At 42.7% G+C, this 18,173-nt stretch overlaps 1 protein-coding gene across 2 annotated transcripts in view; it reads right to left on the bottom strand.

The window, feature by feature from the left end:
* The window catches only part of GRIP1 (glutamate receptor interacting protein 1), a 257,088-nt gene that overhangs the window by 166,092 nt on the left and 72,823 nt on the right, over positions 1 to 18,173 (bottom strand). For both annotated transcript variants that reach the window (XM_036251411.1, XM_036251412.1), the window contains exon 2: positions 14,579 to 14,659. In XM_036251411.1, the coding sequence (XP_036107304.1) occupies positions 14,579 to 14,659 (81 nt within the window). The remainder of the gene's footprint in view (positions 1 to 14,578; positions 14,660 to 18,173) is intronic.

Here is an 18,173-nt window from a genome sequence, read left to right as displayed (position 1 = left end):
TGGGTGTTGGCATGGGTGGCACGTGTGGTTCTCTGGTCATGGTTTCAGAGGCAGAAAGCACAAAAGGGCTGCTATCTGCACTGATGAACTCAGCACGCAAGACTACGTATGTCTTACATCAGTGCATTTCCGGCATTAAAAGCACATTTCCGGATTCCGTGCAACCACAGTGAAGCTGCCTTATCTGTCCTCTTCAAAGGCTGGGCTGCTAAACAGAAAGTTTGTATTTACCAAGCCTTGCACACAAACAGCGGAGGCACATGACTGAGTTGGGCAGAGAAACAGACAGCCAAAACCCCTCATGCATCAGCAGCAAGATCTAGATCTCTCTAGAAGGGCAATCTGTCACCTTTCCCTTTCTGGGAGACACCCATTTATATACAGCCTTCATGGAGTGCAGTCTAGGTACCCACGCCTGATTCGGGTTTTGAGAGACACAGAAGCGGAAAACAGGGCCTGGGCTCCTGCAAATCTCAGTAAAGTGAAATGTATCCACCCCCATCCCTACCCTCAAAGCTTGGTTGTTGTAAGATGGACCAAAACCACTCCTAGAATTCTGTGAAAACCACGCAGTGCCCTTTCTGCACAGTGAAGCCAGGGAAAGGGAAAGGATAGCGCGCAAGACGGAGGCTGCCCGAAGAGGCCTCCAAGCAGGAGGGCAGCTCGTTTACCTGCCTGGTGCCTGCATTAGGTCACAGATGATCTTAAAGGTCATCTGGCTTAAGCCCTCCCTGCACTTAGTTATTATGCACCTGCACGCATCACCTAGCACCTGTCTGAATAACCCGCGTGAGAAACTAACCCTCTCAGAAAGCCACCTGTCTTCGCAGACAGCTTCAGTGACCAACTGCGTACCAGGCACTCTGTACGCACTGGGCCCGAGCACCAGTGCCCACGCATCTAGTGGTCACCTTTCTTCCCAGTGCCTGACCATAAGCCCTTGTGCTGTCCCTTTCCTTGATATGGACATGACCTGTGACTTGTACCTAATCAGCGGACTGTGGCCAAGGAGCTGGGATGTGTGCACTTGTGTGTATGTGAGCAGGCACATAGCTGGGGCAGCTGTCCCACTGGAGACTTGACCCTCCTGTGGCCTCTGAGGGAGCGGCGGCCGCGCTGGGGCGGAGGGTGACCTCTGCAGGCAGCCAGCAAGAAACCCAAGCCCTGAACTCTGCCAACAACCTGAGTGAGCATGAAAGCACATCCCTCCTCAGCCCAGTGTCAGACGAGACTGCAGCTTTGTGAGACCCTCAAAAGAGGACCAGATAATCATGCCTAGATTACTGACCCACAGAAACTGTGAGATAATAAACATGTGTTACTTTTAAGCTGCTAAATTTTGGTAACATTGTTACACACCAACAGATAACCAATGTACGGTGGTCCACCCTTATCCACCGGGAAAAGTGCCAAGATCCCCCCAGCAGATGCCTGAAACCTTGGGTAGTACCAAGCCCTGTATATAATGTGTTTTCCTATATATTCATGTGTATGATAGAGTTTAATTTATAATTTAGGCACAGTAAGAGATCAACAACTAATAGTAAAGTGGAACAATTATAACAAAACACTGTAATAAAAGTTTTGTGAAAGCATTCTCTCTATGCATATATTTGCATACAGATAGGTATTTATCTATCTATGCCTTTCAAAATATCTCACTGTACTGTGCTCATCTTTCACTCAAAGGAAGCACCATAGGACTTCCCTGTGGCACATCCGAATCGCTAGCATCATGACTCTTGTGCCCTGGGGCCATTGTTAAGTAAAATAAGGGGGACTTGAACACAAGCACTGCGACACCAGGACAGTCGATCTGATAACTGAGATGGCTGTGAAGTGACTGGCGGTGGGTAGGTATACAGCGTGGACACACTGGGCAAAGGGCTGATTCTTGTTCTGGGCTGGACCAAGCGGGACATCTTGAGATTGCATAACACTACTCAGAATGGCACCCAATTGAAAACTTACAAATTGTTTACTTCTGGAATTTTCCATTTAATATTTTTGGACCATGGTTGACTATGAATAACCAAGGCTGCAGAAAGCAAAACTGTGGATCAGAGGGGAGGCTGCTGTAGACGCTTTATATGCATTAACTTATTTAGTCCTCATTACTCTCTCATTTCATACAGTGGGAAAACGGATACATGAAGCATGAAATTAAGCAACCAGCCTAAGTCCATATAGCAGTAGGTGGCAGGGCTGGAATTCAAACAAGACAGGCTAACTCCAGAGCCCGTGTTCCTAGCCAGTAAGGTTTGCTCCCTTTCTCTATTTCTTAGAAAGTTCTGTCTTAAATTGCTTCCAAATCTCACTCCCTATAACTAAGCCTTATAGCATGGGTCAAAAATCCAAATGCAGGTGTTAATCAGCTACATTAAATGAATAAAGCAAGCTGGGGGAAGCTGATCAGTAGGGTGTGGACACGAAACAGGGTGAAGAGTGGCAGGTGCTGCTCAAGGCATTTGCTGTCCGAACAAACTCGTCTGTGGGTGGCCCTCAGCCTGTGGAATGACCTGGCTGGTGACTCTGACGCACGAGTTCTAGCGATGCCTCTGAGATCTCGGAGAATACACTGATTCCTTTTCCGTATCACTTAAAATATTGAAAACCAGTTATCATTTTTTGTTACAAATCTTCTGTTTTCTTCTATTTATATAAAAGGTGAGCTCCTCACATTTTTACTGTTCTTTCCTGCAGACGGTCTTCTTGACATGTGTATAAATATTTAAAAGGCTTGGGCCCTGGCCAGTTTGGCTCAGCGGTTAGAGCGTCGGCCTGCGGTCCGAAGAGACCCGGGTTCGGTTCCCGCTAAGGGCACGTACCTCGGTTGCAGTTTGTCCCCGGCCCTGGTCGGTCGTGCGGGTGGCGACCACTCGATGTGTCCCTTTCACGTCGATGCTTCTCTCTCTCTCTCCCTTCCTCTCTCTCCCTCCCACTCTATCTGTACAAAAAATGGAAAAATATCCTCGGGTGAGGATAAAAAAAAAAAAAAAAAAAAAAAAAAGGCTTGGGCTCTGTGTGCTATTAGCAGGCAGGGATGTCTCCTTGTTTCCTTCTCCACCTGCAGGGTTGGGGCTGGTAGGCCCACAAAGACAGGTTCTGCTAGGTAGCTCTAATCCACTAATGTTCCTCGTGCCATTATAGCGTTTTTACAGAAATCACTGAAGTATCACTCAAACACATTTCACTATAGGGTTCAAATGCTACACAGTGTATGGAGCAAAGCCACACTCTCCTTGTCCTCTCCTCGCCTCAGGGGAAATCACCATCGGTGTTCGGGCCCAGCCTTCCATTCGCTGTTGAGACACTAACACTTCACCTAAACCGGATTGAACAACAACGGTATTTTCAATTAAACAATATGTCTTGGAAATCTTTTCATGACATGGCCTATAGGTCTACCTTATATATGTATTTTAACAGTTTTATAATATTGCTTAGAATGGCCACCATCCTAACTTGTTTGAACAATTCTTCAACTGATAAATATGTTAGGTTGTTTCCAATATTTTACTGAAAAGCAATGTTTCGATGACATCTCTGTAAATGCTGCTCTGCAGGCACACCTTCTTCCCAGTTCTGTACATTTTCATGGTCAATCCCCCCCCCACCCCCGTCCACTCAGGGCTTTTTAACAATGAGGAACCTGAGTTGACAGAGGTCCCTTTCTATTCCCACAGCTACCCTCCTCCAAAGTCAGTGATGTCTGCCTCAGAGACAGCAAATGATGGTAAAAGTGGTCGCTGGGGGACTAGTTAGATTTTTTTTTTTCCCCAAAGCATTTCATTATCAGATTGGAATAATTCTCAAAAATTACCAGATCTTGGAAGTAGGAAACTATGGTTACATCTTCGTACACAGATGTGGGGATTACTATAGGACATATTCCCAGAAATGTTGGGAAAAATACATACATTTTAAAATATTTTGATTAATGTTACCAAAGTGTCTTTCAAAAATAAAAAATCCTACCAACGATATACGAATGTTTCTATTTTCCAGTGTCCTTGACAACACTTGACACAATCATCATTTTTAATATTTGCCGTTTCTTTTTTTTTTTTTTTGCAAACTTCTAATATTTTTTCTGTTTATTCCTGGTGCCTGGAGAACAGAAGAAGAGTTTTTGTCATCATAATTACTATTGCCTTCTCTAGCCTCCTAGAAAGTTCCCGAAATATGTTTTATTAGAATATGGACAACTTTCTTATGTGAGAACTATAGCTAAGTGGAGATGTTAAGGACAAGAATTTTTCCAAGTTCTCTAGGCCAGGACAAGGAGGACTGGGGAAAAGATCTGCTGTTAGACGCTGGTACAAAGTTACTTTTAGCATCGGGAAATGCTGAGTTACTCAGCTCCCATGATGCACCTCCAGTGGCCCCTAAGGAGAACAACCTTAAACTAGAAAGCATAGAATTCAACATTGAAGTAAGAGAAAACTTATGCCAAAGGTAGGTAAAGTGATATTAACAGGAAACCTTACCTGTTTAAAATGTATTTGAGATTCTAGAGTCAGATAAATTACCTCCCAGAGAATTAAAAGGATGTGCAGATGTGATCATGAAACAAAGATAAAGATGAAAAATGTGCTGAACGTCTGGGAAAGAGTGAGTATCTCAATTTTTACAATGAGGGGCTCTGGAAACCCTAGCTCTCTGGGATCCATGGCATGCTTTGGCAAAATTTTAAAAAGAATTATTATATCACTGAAGAATAAGGTGTGCAATCCAACATTATGTATAAAGACAATGTAATGTAGATTGAGTATTTCAGTGGGATTTCAGAGACGTCTGTCAGGGTTACCTATAGGCAGAACAGAGTCTGTGAGCTGAAAGTCTGTGAGCTCATTAAGGGTGCAAATCAATGTTAATGGGGAAGGATCGCTTCTGGTGGGAATGCTGCAGAGCTGTCCTTGGTACTGCAATGCTCAAAATTCTTAACACTCGGACGCTTATTAAATTTGTAGCCAACCCGTTGCTAAGAAGTGCAGTAAATATACAGGATAATCAGGAACAGAAACTATTTCCACCATGTTGAAAAGATGAGCTGAATCATTCGAGAGCTGGGTACATAGCTGAAAGATTAAGGTAATTCTATTGTCAAATAATAGCTCTGTTGTTGGATAAACTTGGGCTAGTTACTTAAGCTTCTGTGGAGCCTCAATTTCTTCCTCCATAAAATTGGGAGAATTAACTGTTTATTTGGAATAAATAAGAGTGGTACATGAGAGAAGCCCAACAATTGTTAGTAACTTCCCTCTCCCCCTTCTCAAATCTTACTAGCTGAATAAAAATAAATGTGCAGCCCTTGCCAGTTTGGCTTAGCAGTAAGAGGGTTGGCCCATAGACTGAAGGGTCTTGGGTTCGATTCCTGATCAAGGGCACATAACTGGGCTGCAAGTTTGATCTCCCACCCCAGTCTGGGTTGTACAGGAGGCAACCAGTCGATGTGTCTCTTTCACCTGATGTCTCTCTCTCTCTCACTCTATCTGAAAATCAATGGAAAAATACCCCCAGGTGAGGATTAACAACAAATCAATAAATGAAGGTGCAGACAAATGAATGAAGGAGCAGAGTTGTCCAGTGCTGTACAAAGAGCTACTGCTCAAAGGAAAAGGCCTAACTCTTAAGAGCAGTTCATAAGGGCAAGACCTATAAGCTTTAATTGACTAAGAGTTCAATGCAACTAAACACCACTCTTTCATGTAAAATATAATCTTAATCTGCATTAATCCAGCAGAACATCCTGACCAGGGAAGGTAATAATTCTCTCGCCCTCTGTTCCCTTCAGACCACAGCTGGCGGAAGGGTTCTGCTTGGCTCCACATGCTAAGGGCACTGAGGAACTGCAGAGCCACTACCAGGGTGACAGAAACGTGCCACAGAGGCCAGAGGGGAGGAAGGAATACGCTTTGTCTCGTTAAACAATGACAGCAACGATGACGACGACAACATGGTGACGATGACTCAGGGAAGAGATAACAGGTGCATTAAAGCACCTGAAAAACTTACTTTGCGGAAGTTAAAAACAGTGAGACGAGCCAATGGGTAGAGATACAGGGCGGGAAGCTTCAGCTCAATGGCGTGAAGAATACCTCTTAACAGGCACATAAAGAAAACGGGCTACCTTGTTCGTTAGTGTTTCCTGCCTCTAAAAATACTGAAGCAGAAGAAGTCAGACGTTCCCTACATGGAAAGAGGACAGCAGAGGGACAGATGTGTGGCAGCAGGGCTGTGGGGAGGTGGGGTGTTCACCAGAGGAAGGACGGACGAGTGCTAGCAGGTGCTCTCCCCCCCTCCGTCTCACGGTGAGGCCTGATGCTTCGCAGCGGTCAGGGCCTAAGGCAGATGATGAGAGGAGAGTCCCTCAAACTACAGACATGGACCGCTCCAGCTACGAACCCTGCCGGGCAAAACTCCGTGGAAGAGTTTATTTTATTATTATTATTTTTTTTGGTATGTGCCCCTAGCGGAAACCGAACCTGGAACTCTCTGGTGTGCAGGTCGACGCTCCAACCGCGGAGCCAAACCGGCCAGGGCTGTGGGAGAATTTTTAATAAAAAAAGTATTTTCTTGAATTTACGGGATTATCCCCTTCAATTTGAGATAAGTCCAGAACCCAGAAAAAAAATTGCACAGACACTTGATACAGGATGAAGTAAACTGCCAAGAGATTTAATAAAGCACATACTATTCTGGGTGTTCATAAAAAGACATGACTGTGTCCGGGAGAAGTCGCAGAGGAACGCCCAGGGGAGTGCTGCATGGGGACCACCTGGGACGTGAGCATTCCATGGGCAAGTTCCTTTGATCCTTTTTTGATTTGAAGAGCTAGGACTTGTAAGGGGGAGGAGCATGCTATTTAGTTAGGGATCTACAGGGACACAGGGTAACACTTGACTCCTGCCCTAGGCCTTGGAAGTGACACCTCCTCCCCTCCCTACAAGCCAATAACATCCTTTCCCCCTTCCTCTGCCCCATGACCTCGCCTCACATTTCCCTGAGAAGCCCAGCAGCCTACCACCCTCCAGCCTCTGCGCCCTTGGACCTTGTCTGCCCCCCTCCTGTCCCCCGCTGCGGGCCGGAGGCCCCAGCACTACGCCCACCCAGCGCACAGCGCACAGCGCACACCGCACACCCGTCGGGTTTGATCCCAGCACCGCTCCTTTCTGGCCCTGGGACTCTGGGCCGGTTTCTTTGGCTCTCTGAACTCAGGTCTGCTCATCTGTTACAGGGCAACGACCAAAGCTTCCTACCTGGAGGCATTGTGAGGAAGAAAGGAAATGATACTTATGAAAATGCTTAGTTCAATACTTGGAACACAACATGAGATGAATGGCAATTGGTGTTTTTATAATAATCTCTAGCTTCCCTGATCCTCTCTCTCTAGATGAGGCTACTCTGGTGAGCACCCTGTTCCTGTCATTCCCTAGGCTTTGGGTTAATATTGTTCAATGTCTGCTTTCTCTTTTAGTGTTTCTTTTCCCTTTCAGCAAAAGCCCTGGCCCTGAGCGTCGGCCTGCGGACCAGAGAGTCACAGGTTCGGTTCCCGCTAAGGGCACGTGTCTCGGCTGCAGTTTGTCCCCGGCCCCGGGTTGGGGTCGTGTGGGTGGCAGCCGGTTGATGTGTCTCTCTCACATTGATGTTTCTCTCTCTCTTCCCCGTCTCTCCCTCCCACTCTACCTGAAGATAAATATAAGAATATCCTTGGGTGAGGATAAAAAAAAAAATAAAGCCCTGACTGCCTTTCGCTCCCTTTCAGATGACCACTGCTGCACTATAAAGTAACAGCTCCTTATCAACATACTGACAACGTGCACGGCAGAGAGTTCTCAGTGTCATTTCTTCTGGGAAGAATCTCCTTCCAAGACAAGGTTTGCTGAAGGATGCTGGGTAGAAACATTGATGAATGTATTTCAGGGGGATACATACACCTCTGTAAAAATTTCAGAGTTAAAAAAAATTTCAATCTACATTAGAAAATTATAACTAGCATATCAAATCACCAGCGTGACTCAGTCTGAATATGTGTGTACCGAGAGCATGACACTGACCAGATGCCACCACCCCTGTAACACGGGGGCCTGGGAAACGTCCGGGCACAGCACTAATCCATTACAAATAATCTCCCCCTCAGCTGCAAGCTGGGAGAATCACTGTTGGAAAATCATTTGCTGCGCATGTACCAGTTTATTCCATTTCTTCCACGTTAGTAAGGCTGAGAGAAGTTCACACTTTATAGACTCATTTCTGAAAGTCACTAATGAAGCCACAGCACTGAACGCGCAGGTCGGGCTGTTCGCGTTGCCCAGTGCTGCTGGAGGACTGCAGGTGTCACCAGTCACACAGCCAAGTGGAGCAGTTCTCTGGGGATCCCTGAATGTGTACCTGCCACCATCAGTGATAAGTTCTGCTCTGCATCACGCTATTTATAGACTCCAGCTATTTTCGCAAATTTTTTAGCCTTTTTCCGTAGCTGAATGCTTGAATAAATCATTCTCATCTTGTCAATTTTATTGTTAAATCGTGCTCAGCCTTTCTCTTAAGGTGTTACAGGACTGCACAGACATTTTCTGCTCAAACAGAAACAGATGAGGCCGGCGGGAGACCTCTGGCCTTACATATTCTCTGGCTTCTAGCTGACCTACATTTTATTCATTTGCACCGGGCAGCAGCTGATTTTCTCAGAAATGTTATATTTGGTGCAGCCTCAAGGCTAAAGTGCACAGCATACGAGTCGGAAAATGTGGTAACAGAGACTGGGTTGCATGTTTTTGCAGGAAAGTGCACCAGTCATATGATAACCGTCTGCACAGAGAAAACCGCCTGCTGGTCTCTGCCTGCTCATTCATTCCACAAGTGGAGGCTGATGCCCACCACTTGATAAGCACTGTTATACGCACTGGAGATACCATAGTAAACAAGATATACAGAGCACCTGTCCTGGGGAGCTTACATTTTAGTGAGGGAATGAGAAAAAAATCAGTTAATTCTAGATAGTGATAAGGACTATGGAAAACACAAGTCAATAAACACATGGGGATGTGGGCAGAATCTCACACATATTGGTAGTGCTACCAAGATTCTCAACTTTATGATCTTAGAAACTTCTCTCTAAAGAAATAATAGGGTCTTGCTAATTCCTTCCATCTTCAGTAATTTTAACACACGTAAACATCATTGTTTGGGGTTTAAAATTTTTTTTTTCTTTATAGGTTTTAGAGAGAGAAAGGGAGAGAAAGAGGAAGATAGAAACATCAATGAGAGAGAACATCTATTGGCCGCCTCCTGCATGCTCCCCACTGGGGATCAGGCTCACAACCTAGGCATGTGCCCTGACTGGGAATCAAACAGGCAACCTCTTGGTGCATGGGTTGATGCTCAACCACTGAGCCACACCGGCTGGGCCGTTGTTTGGGGTTTTAATGCTGACTGTGAGGACTCTGGTAGGGCACCCCCTGGACCTGAGGGCCCTGGTGTCCTCACCCTGGCCCACGGGGTGCTCATGGGGATGCAGACGGTCTGACTGAGTTGCAGAGGTCCTTGTCCCTTGGTATGTTCCCACATGGGCCATTCTCTCACCAACAGCACAGTTTGACTGGACAACTTGGGGCAGCATTTGCAATGCTATGGTTTAAAAAAAATTAATTTGGAAATAATTGGAAAGTTATATGAGTTGCAGGAACACTGTGAAATAACCCTTCACCCACACATAGACAAACAGTTTCACTCAACTGACTTGGGTTTCCTCTCTGTGAAACTCGCCCATTTTCTGGAGGGGCTCCATGGTGGAACTGAACAGAAGAAGCAGAACCAGGCCCGCAAACCAGAGTACCTGCCCTTCACACACCTGAACAGTGCGAACGTCACACTATCTACCTGCCGCAATAGTGAAAATTTAGACCAATGAACTGTCAACTTGTATGCTAACAAAGACAGATAAATGCTGAAAAGAGAGGGCGGAACGTTCAAAATTCCTACCCCCTCCTCTTAATTCAAGGTGGCTAGCTTCTCCCCGGTGCTGTGTGCTATATTATTTTCCAGACTTTGATTTTTTTCAGTAGGTGCTGACAATCCTGGTTATATTCTACACAGCTTGAGTACATACATCTTGGGCTAATGGACATCTCGTGCACTTAGCTTCATACCCTCCCCCAAATACCCAAATGTGAAAAACAAGAAAGGCTTCATTCATATCAACTTCATTCTATGGGACCAGATTGATCCATGCCTTTACTTATATTCTGGAAGGAAGCAAAACACCCCACACATACTTTGTGGTCTCATTCTGGCTACAGAGTTAAGCTAATTTTCCTGGGCCACCCAAGTTTGAAAATGCAATAGAACCCAGCTGGAGTGGCTCAGTTGGTTGAACTTTGTCCGGTGCACTGAAAGGTTGCCAGTTCGATTCCCGGTCAGGGCACATACCTGGGTTGCAGGTTCGATGCCCAATTGGGGCATGTACAGAAGGCAACCGATCAATGTTTCTCTCTTTCTCCCTTCCTCTCTCTAAGCATGTCCTCGGGTGAGGATTGAAAAAAGAAAGAAAGAAAATGCAGTAGAGGTGAGTACTTGACATCACCCTGAGTTTCCGAATTGCCCAGAATTCTTTGCCAAGACCAGCATAAGAAAGCAAGCTGTCCTGCCAGGAAAGGGGAGCAAGTCAAATAAATAATACACATACTCCTTTCTTTGAGGTCTAGCGTGTGATCTACCCTGTCTTCCCTTCACTAACACTACACAGACATGATGAAATGCCTCATCCCTAAATGGGTAAAGCCACAAATTACTGCAAAATCTGTCAAACCAAGAGTCTGTACAAATATCCTCTAATAATTTGGACAAACCATTCAAGTGGTCAAACTTCAATACGCCAGTAATCTGTCAAATAAAATCAAACTAATACATTCTTTCTAATAGACATGGATGTGTGGGAGAATCTATTAGTCAAAAAATACCTTTGTATTTGCCATTCATCTTCTGTTTGAAAATAAAATGGCTGGAAATGAGATTGAAAATATTTATCTTTAATTATATTTTACCAGAATGTTTTCTTTAATCTCAATTTAAACTTCAGTGTCATAGGGACACTCACCATTATGCAAATTTTTACAAAAATTTAGGAAAAATCTTTTTATTACACATTTTATGCCATGAGAGACATGAGTAAAATGATGAGTTTCCAAATAACATGAATAATGCATTTCTCCTTTATCCAAAGCAAATGTATTTTGTTCCTAAGGGATGTTTAATCCATTCTCTTTTTTGAGAAGAGCAAAGGAGTGATGACGGGATTTACACTTAGAATTGCCATTTAATGTCGGCACATATTTGACTTATGATTATAAAATAATTGTGGTAATTTTTAGTTTAGACAGGGGGAGTGAATTTTGATATGAATGAAAAGCAAATTATATTTCTGTTAATACTCGAGGTTACCTCTTTGGGACAGAATTATTAAATGGTACTGTTTGCTATGGAAAATATGGAGCCCATGTTAAGAAATCTTATGTGTTTATATGGGCACAAAATTTTACTCCAGAAGTACCAGGTCTACATTTGCAGAATAAGTTTCAAAGAACAGCCTATGCTTTCATAAACTTGGATGGAGAAGCTTAAAATCCTTCCACTACCCTCCACTTCCCCACCCCCTTCTATCAGAACCAGGGGTCAGGGGTCAAATTCAATCACCGTCCTGGGATCTCTGGGAGTGGAGCTGTGGGAGGTGGAGTGAAAGCCATTGTTCCTCTAAGCTTTCAGCTCCCTGGTGTTTGCTTACTTCCCAGGCAGGAGGGCAGCATCCTGGCCCTGGGGAAGATTCTGGGGCCGGTGGCCCCGCCTGAGCTCTCCTCTATGCCTTCTGTCACCTCCTCGGAGAGCTTTTCTCTAGACACATCTTTCCTTGCTACCAGGGTAGTAATACTATCCCTCAGGGAAGTCAGACTGGGAGGAGTGTGCAGGAGAGAGAGTCAAAGGTGCGAGCTTGCATTTTGTTCTTACAGCCCCATGTACCAACTTAGTTCATCAGGAGAACATTTGGGGCTTTTTCAGCTGAAGCTCCAGCAAATAATATAGTGTACTTTCCCCAGCATTTTCCTCTTTGCATTTCTCTCTTGGGGACTTAGTAGGGGTAAAGGTAGACATGGTAGGTGACTGGTTAAGATCTGTCTTTGTTTTAAGTGACTCTTGGCCAAAGATCAGGAAAGACTTTCTTCCTTCTGTCAGAACAAGAATAGGTACTTTTAAGATGACACTAAGGGTTTGGAACTCCACGTGTCAGAAGTCAGGAAGCATCCCAGAAGTTCCTTGATTTTCTCAAGATAACAGTAAGTTCACAGACAACTGTATGGTGATTACCAGAGGGAAAGGAGGGGGGGGAGATAGAAGAGGGTAAAGTGGAGATAAAAGGAGACTTGACTTTGGGTGGAGAACACGCAATACATTATACAGATGATGCACATAGTACTGTACACCTGAAACCTATGTAATTTGAACCAATGTCATCCCAATAAATTCAATAAAAAATTTAAAAAATACATAAAGATGATCCAGTAAAAATGTGACAAAACTGGGCCCACATTCTCCCAGTTTTGATATATTTCTTTCTTTTTAAAGAAAAGCCAGAAATCTCTATAATTTAATAGAATATCTCCCAAATTTTAAATATTGCCTATTCGTTCAAAAAATTTAAAATATTATGTAGGCCAAATTTAAAAAAGAAAAGAAAATCGTAAGTAATTATTATCTGTTTGACCACTTTGTTTTCTTAGCCCGCTGGCTGGTGAGGTCTTTTTTCTTGGACTGTTCTAAAGAACTATGAAGATTCTGAAGACCTTTGACCCTCCTGGTCACTACCTTATAAGTGATGAACAGGAAGATGTTTGTCCATGTTCAAACTCCGGGAAAATAACCCATGAAGCCTAAAAAACAGGCTCATGATTGGAGCGACTTTTAAACTGTCATAAGGAGGAACAAAAGGAACGTTCCATAATGAAGAACCACTTTTGTGAAATGAACTAAGGATTATGATGCATAACTTCTGTGTAGCCAACATGTCATAGTAAAAACTACTGAGTGACTTTAAGGAAGAGTCTGGCCCTGAGACACGTGCTCTCACTTAGTATGTAACATTGGAGGATCCGTGGAAGGAAAATGAGGAGAGTCAGTGCTTTTGTTACATATCGTAAAGCGGTAAGGACAGCGGGAATTCTCTCCACTCTTCCCAGCAGAGGAGTACTGAGTACCAGCTAACGTAGAGAAGACAAGAAGGAACTGATGGGTAACTAGCATCCTTGAACTTCAAACGCTGGTCCTTCCTTAATGCTGACCAGGAGAAAGCAGAGAACACAGCCCTTAGCTGACTGCAACAGTTTTTCGAAATGTGACCAGTACTGAGACTGGTGTTTTCCAGGATGGAAACAAAGACATCTTAGGACTGGGATGCCATCTAATCACTGAATTCAAATCACTTTGGAATCTTCAAAGCACACAAACAAGGATGTATAACATAGTCACAACATGCCCTTTTATGAGCCATGAACTTTCATAATGAACCTGAGCCTTCAGAATAAGAATAAAAATAAACACATGTAGCTCTCAGACAGATACATAATAATCAGGAACAGGACTGCTAGGAACTGAACTCATCTTGCGCTTTATTCAAATGGAAAATTCCCCCTTTTCACAGACAGATTGGCCAAACCATTCAATTTAATGTCGAGAATACTGCATTGTTGCTCCTGAATAGCTAAATCTACTATACTCTAAAATCCTGTGGCTAAAGTTAGCTGTACTCAATTTACTTGTATAAAATATATAAAGACATTATTTTTGATAAATGTCTAAATGTATTTAATACTTTTAACCCTTCTCTTAGTTACAGTTGCCTCCATAAGAAATTCCATGAATTACCTAGTTCAGATAAAGTTAAAATAATACTTTGAACATCCTTCCTCCTTTAGCTTTAGAAGTTATGTCCTTCTCAAAGTCAAAGCTTTAAAATATTGAAGTTCTGGGGTAAAGACATTTAACGATATCTCTCGAAAATGTTTTGTTGAAAAAAAAAACCAGGTATCACTTCAAGTATTATAAGAATGCTGATCACAGCTTCCTAAGGAAGCAAAGTTGCAGAATTTTACAAGAGTTGCCCAACGGAAGTAAATCCAGGTTCAAAGAGCTAAGAAGAAAGGGATAATTTTTATTCAGCACATACATGAACTGCTACAGCAATTATGAGCCTCTCTGTTCTTCCAGTTATGTCTCAATAAAGAAATAGATGCTTTTGTGAAAGGCAGCCCCTGAAGACACAGGTGAGATCAAGTCAGTGAGTGAGAGCTGATACAGATTCGAGTCATTTCACACACAGAATTTGCACACAAGATGAATTCTCACAACTGCAACCTTTTCCAAGGTCTAGCTCTCATGGATAGTGTCTGAACAAGGAGCACAGAATGCAGTCTATGCCCTATGGAATAGCATCATTTTTGTGACCAAGATGGGATTATTACTCAGGATCACCAAATTACAGGGTTCAAAAGTAAAACAGCTGAAAAATCCAACAATCTGGTCTAACCTGGGATGCTCTGTCTCCTCACAGCCAATGCTCCATCAGGCGGCTTTGTCTGGCTGGCGGATTTAGTGTAGGGACTCTCATCTGCAAAGGTACAATGAAGGGTTTGGTTAATTTCCATCCAGTTTCCAACGCAGTGAAGATTTTTAGTGGATTGCAGTCCTTCTGCCAGAGAGAGGTGACGTGGCATGGTGCAGTAGAAAGAGTCGGTAGTCCTTGGTCCTAACCTCGGCTGAGCTGTGGGGCAAGTTATTTAAAATGCTCTGAAGGTCGGTTTCCTCTCCTCTGAAAGGGGATATACTTTCTCACCCACCTCTTAGGGTTGTCGGGATCAAGCTATCCTGCACACGGAGGCATATGCAAATAGAGTATGCAGACTACTTGCCTGCCAGCTACATTCATTGATAAATAGGTATCAGTGAACATCAGTAACAGGAAGACAAAGAAGGAATAAAATGGCTCAATAGGCACTAAGAATAATCAGGCAGAAGAACAAAGAAAGTGAAAAAAAAAATGTTGTATTTCAGATAAGCAGATGACAGATCATTAGTACTGCAGGGAAATAAAGACACACAGAATTAGTGGGTTCTTGAAAGTGTGAACTGGCCAATGGAGGCATCAGGGACATTCAGAGTAAGACCAGGGAAGGGAGGCTGAGAGCAAATGATGGTTTGGCAGAAGAAGTATACTGCAATGAGCTGATTTGCCTTCTTTTAGAAAGGGATGAACATAATCTGAAGAACCATAAAAAAGCAACGGAAAAGACAGAAGCTCGGTATATCTGTGAGAGTTAGGCAAGAAGCTGAAGAGGTGACAAGGTCATAGACGTGAAGGATTCATCAGATTGTGAGTAAAATAATTTTGTTAAATCTAGAAAAGAGTTTGATCTGGCTTGGAATATAGGTGTAATAATCTAGGATGGCAAATCTTAGGGTTGAAATGGAAATGAGGGCTTCTTCCTGGTTTGCGTGTGGACATTTGTGTAAAGTAAAAAGAGATGTCAGAGTAAAGATTAGCATGTATATGGCCTGAGTAAACATAATGTAAGATAATTACCTAGCATATCCAGTCAAGCTGGATGACCCAAATGTTACTTCTGGACACACCATGCGGTTGGTTTATTGTTGTTATAATAGGAAATCGTTAAAGGTTTAAAAAGAACCACATTGTGCTTGGCAAACCACTAAATGTAACAAAGATTTAATTCAGCAACACGGCTTTGTCATTTGAAAACATTAATTCTCCCAACTAAAGTGGTTTGTGTTTTAAAATTGAAGAACTCGATTTCTCTCTGCGATGTACTTCTGGTTGAAATGATTCACGATTTCTTCATAAAACTAACAAGGTCTTTATAAGCAATGACAGAAAGGAAAAATGAACACTGCTGTAAGCTGCAATTAACTTAAAAAATGGAAGTCACGCTGCTTCATGTTTATATTCCATTTGTCACACACTTCTTTATATTCCTCCAACCACAAACTACCATCTCTCGGATATCGAGACAATCAACAGCATCATGTTTGCTTATGAAGCAGTACCCCAGACCTCTGACGGTTCACTTTGCAAATGCAGTTTTGAGTATAATCACCAACCACAAAACCCAAGGAGAGCATCATATCACAAAGGTTTCCCCGCCCCACCATCCTCATCTGACAAGTTGAGTGCTATCCTCAGTGTTGATCGAATAGCCAGGCTATACACTTTACATATATAGATAGCACCTACTAAAACAAATTTACTTGATGTTAAAATCTGTGATCTTTATACAGCCAATAAAAACATGTTTCCTTTTATTGTCCAAAAACTTTGAAACAGTGTATAGGGATATAGATCATAACGACCAGTTTTAGGGACAGCATCTTGGAAGCTTAAAGGTTTTCTTCAGTGTTCAACTTGTCAAGATTCTAGCCAATTAAATTTTTGGGCTGAATCCAGTGTTGGATTTCTAAAAGGGAAGTAAGAGATTTGCACAGGAGATGCTGTTGTTGTTTTTTTTTTTTTTTTTTCCACGTTTAATAATCTATTTTAAGGAGCCATTTCTTTAGAAATTTACTCAGTTTCCATTGCAGAAGGAGTCAACCCTGGTAAAATTGTTTTCTCATTTATACTGGATTTGAAAACAGAGCTGAGATAGTCTAGTTATGCACATCCGTAAAAGGCTGGCCCTGAGTGACAGATGGCTACCTGGCTGGTCCCTACATTCCATTCCTAGCTCCCGCCCTCATTCTCAGGGTTCACAGAGTCCTTACTGAAACAGGCGAAAGTAGACAATTATCCAGAAGTCACAAGTTGTATTGGTCAAAGGATCAGACTGAAATAAGTTCCATATTATCTAAAAACAGCTTGCGAAAGTCAATCAGAGTGAAAGCAGTCATTCCAAATGGAAGTGAGGCAGAATCTTGGCAACATTTATCATGAGAGGAAAAGGAGACCATAGCAACAGAGCAGCATGGCACCACTGAACGTTTACTTATTTTAATTTATCTTTATTGTTGAAAGCATTACAGATGTCCCTCTTTTTTTCCCCACTGACACCCTCCTCCCTGCTCCCCACCTCACCACAAAGAGCTGCGTATCAGCTCTTTGGTTTATCTTCCGGGCCCCCCCAACCCCCTTCTCTGAGGTTTGTCAGTCTAACATTTATTTTTAAAGATTTTTTTTTTCTAAGAATATCTCTTTATGTTAAATCTCTAAGAGGCATTATGGGCTCTTTATAAAAAGCAACCCATCACAGAAGGAACACATCAACTCTCATGACGTGATTTACTCAACCTCAACTCTTGATTCGAACGTTGTTTGAAAATAGAAATGGAGGGAAGACAATGAAAGACTCAGTTGCAGATGGTCTCATAAAAGGATATTCAAGGACCAGACTGTCTGAGGTATATTTTCAATCCTTGAGCATAAAGTCACGGAATCTTCTGTCAAGGTTTTTCATGTGGCCGTTAATGGAGATGTGTAGATAGAGCACTAGAATTTCATGATTACAAGCGACGCTCAAGATCACTCTTTCGTTTTATAGTTAGAACTTGAGGCCCAGAGTGGTGAATTTATAGACGGACATAGCTAGAGTACATCTAGACTGCATTTCTTTTATTTTTATCCATGCTCTTTCCTCTTTATGTATTTCCTCTTGAATGGACAATGGGATTTGCTAAGTGATCAGGTGCACACCTCTGTATCACACAGGTAAGTGAACTGATACGATGCTTCAGCAGAGACCTTGCGTGATGTAAGTTACTTCCCATGGAGAAGCCTGTGAGAAAGAGCAATCCTAGCCATGTATATACATAGCCCGTGTGTGTATAAACCTCATCCCTCTCTCCTCCAAATATTTGTTTGTCTAAAATGAAGTCACATAAGTTGCACTACAGAACCAATTTATACTTTTCATTTCACTTTTTTGCAGACAAAAGTTTTAAATAAATGCTAATACAATTCACTGTTCCTTAGTAAGGGCCTCAAAGGTTCGCTGGATTATAAGATCTGTGTTAATATTTCTCCTTTATTAGGGAGAAAGGGAGACACTAACTAGACTTTCAGGTTCCATCCAATTATATGAATAAATTAAAAAATTGGCCAAATAACAAGGAAAGGA

The sequence above is a fragment of the Molossus molossus genome, unplaced genomic scaffold (assembly GCF_014108415.1).
Source record: "Molossus molossus isolate mMolMol1 unplaced genomic scaffold, mMolMol1.p scaffold_m16_p_10, whole genome shotgun sequence".
Lineage (NCBI taxonomy): Eukaryota > Metazoa > Chordata > Mammalia > Chiroptera > Molossidae > Molossus > Molossus molossus.
This window is presented reverse-complemented; position numbering and strand designations above follow the sequence as displayed.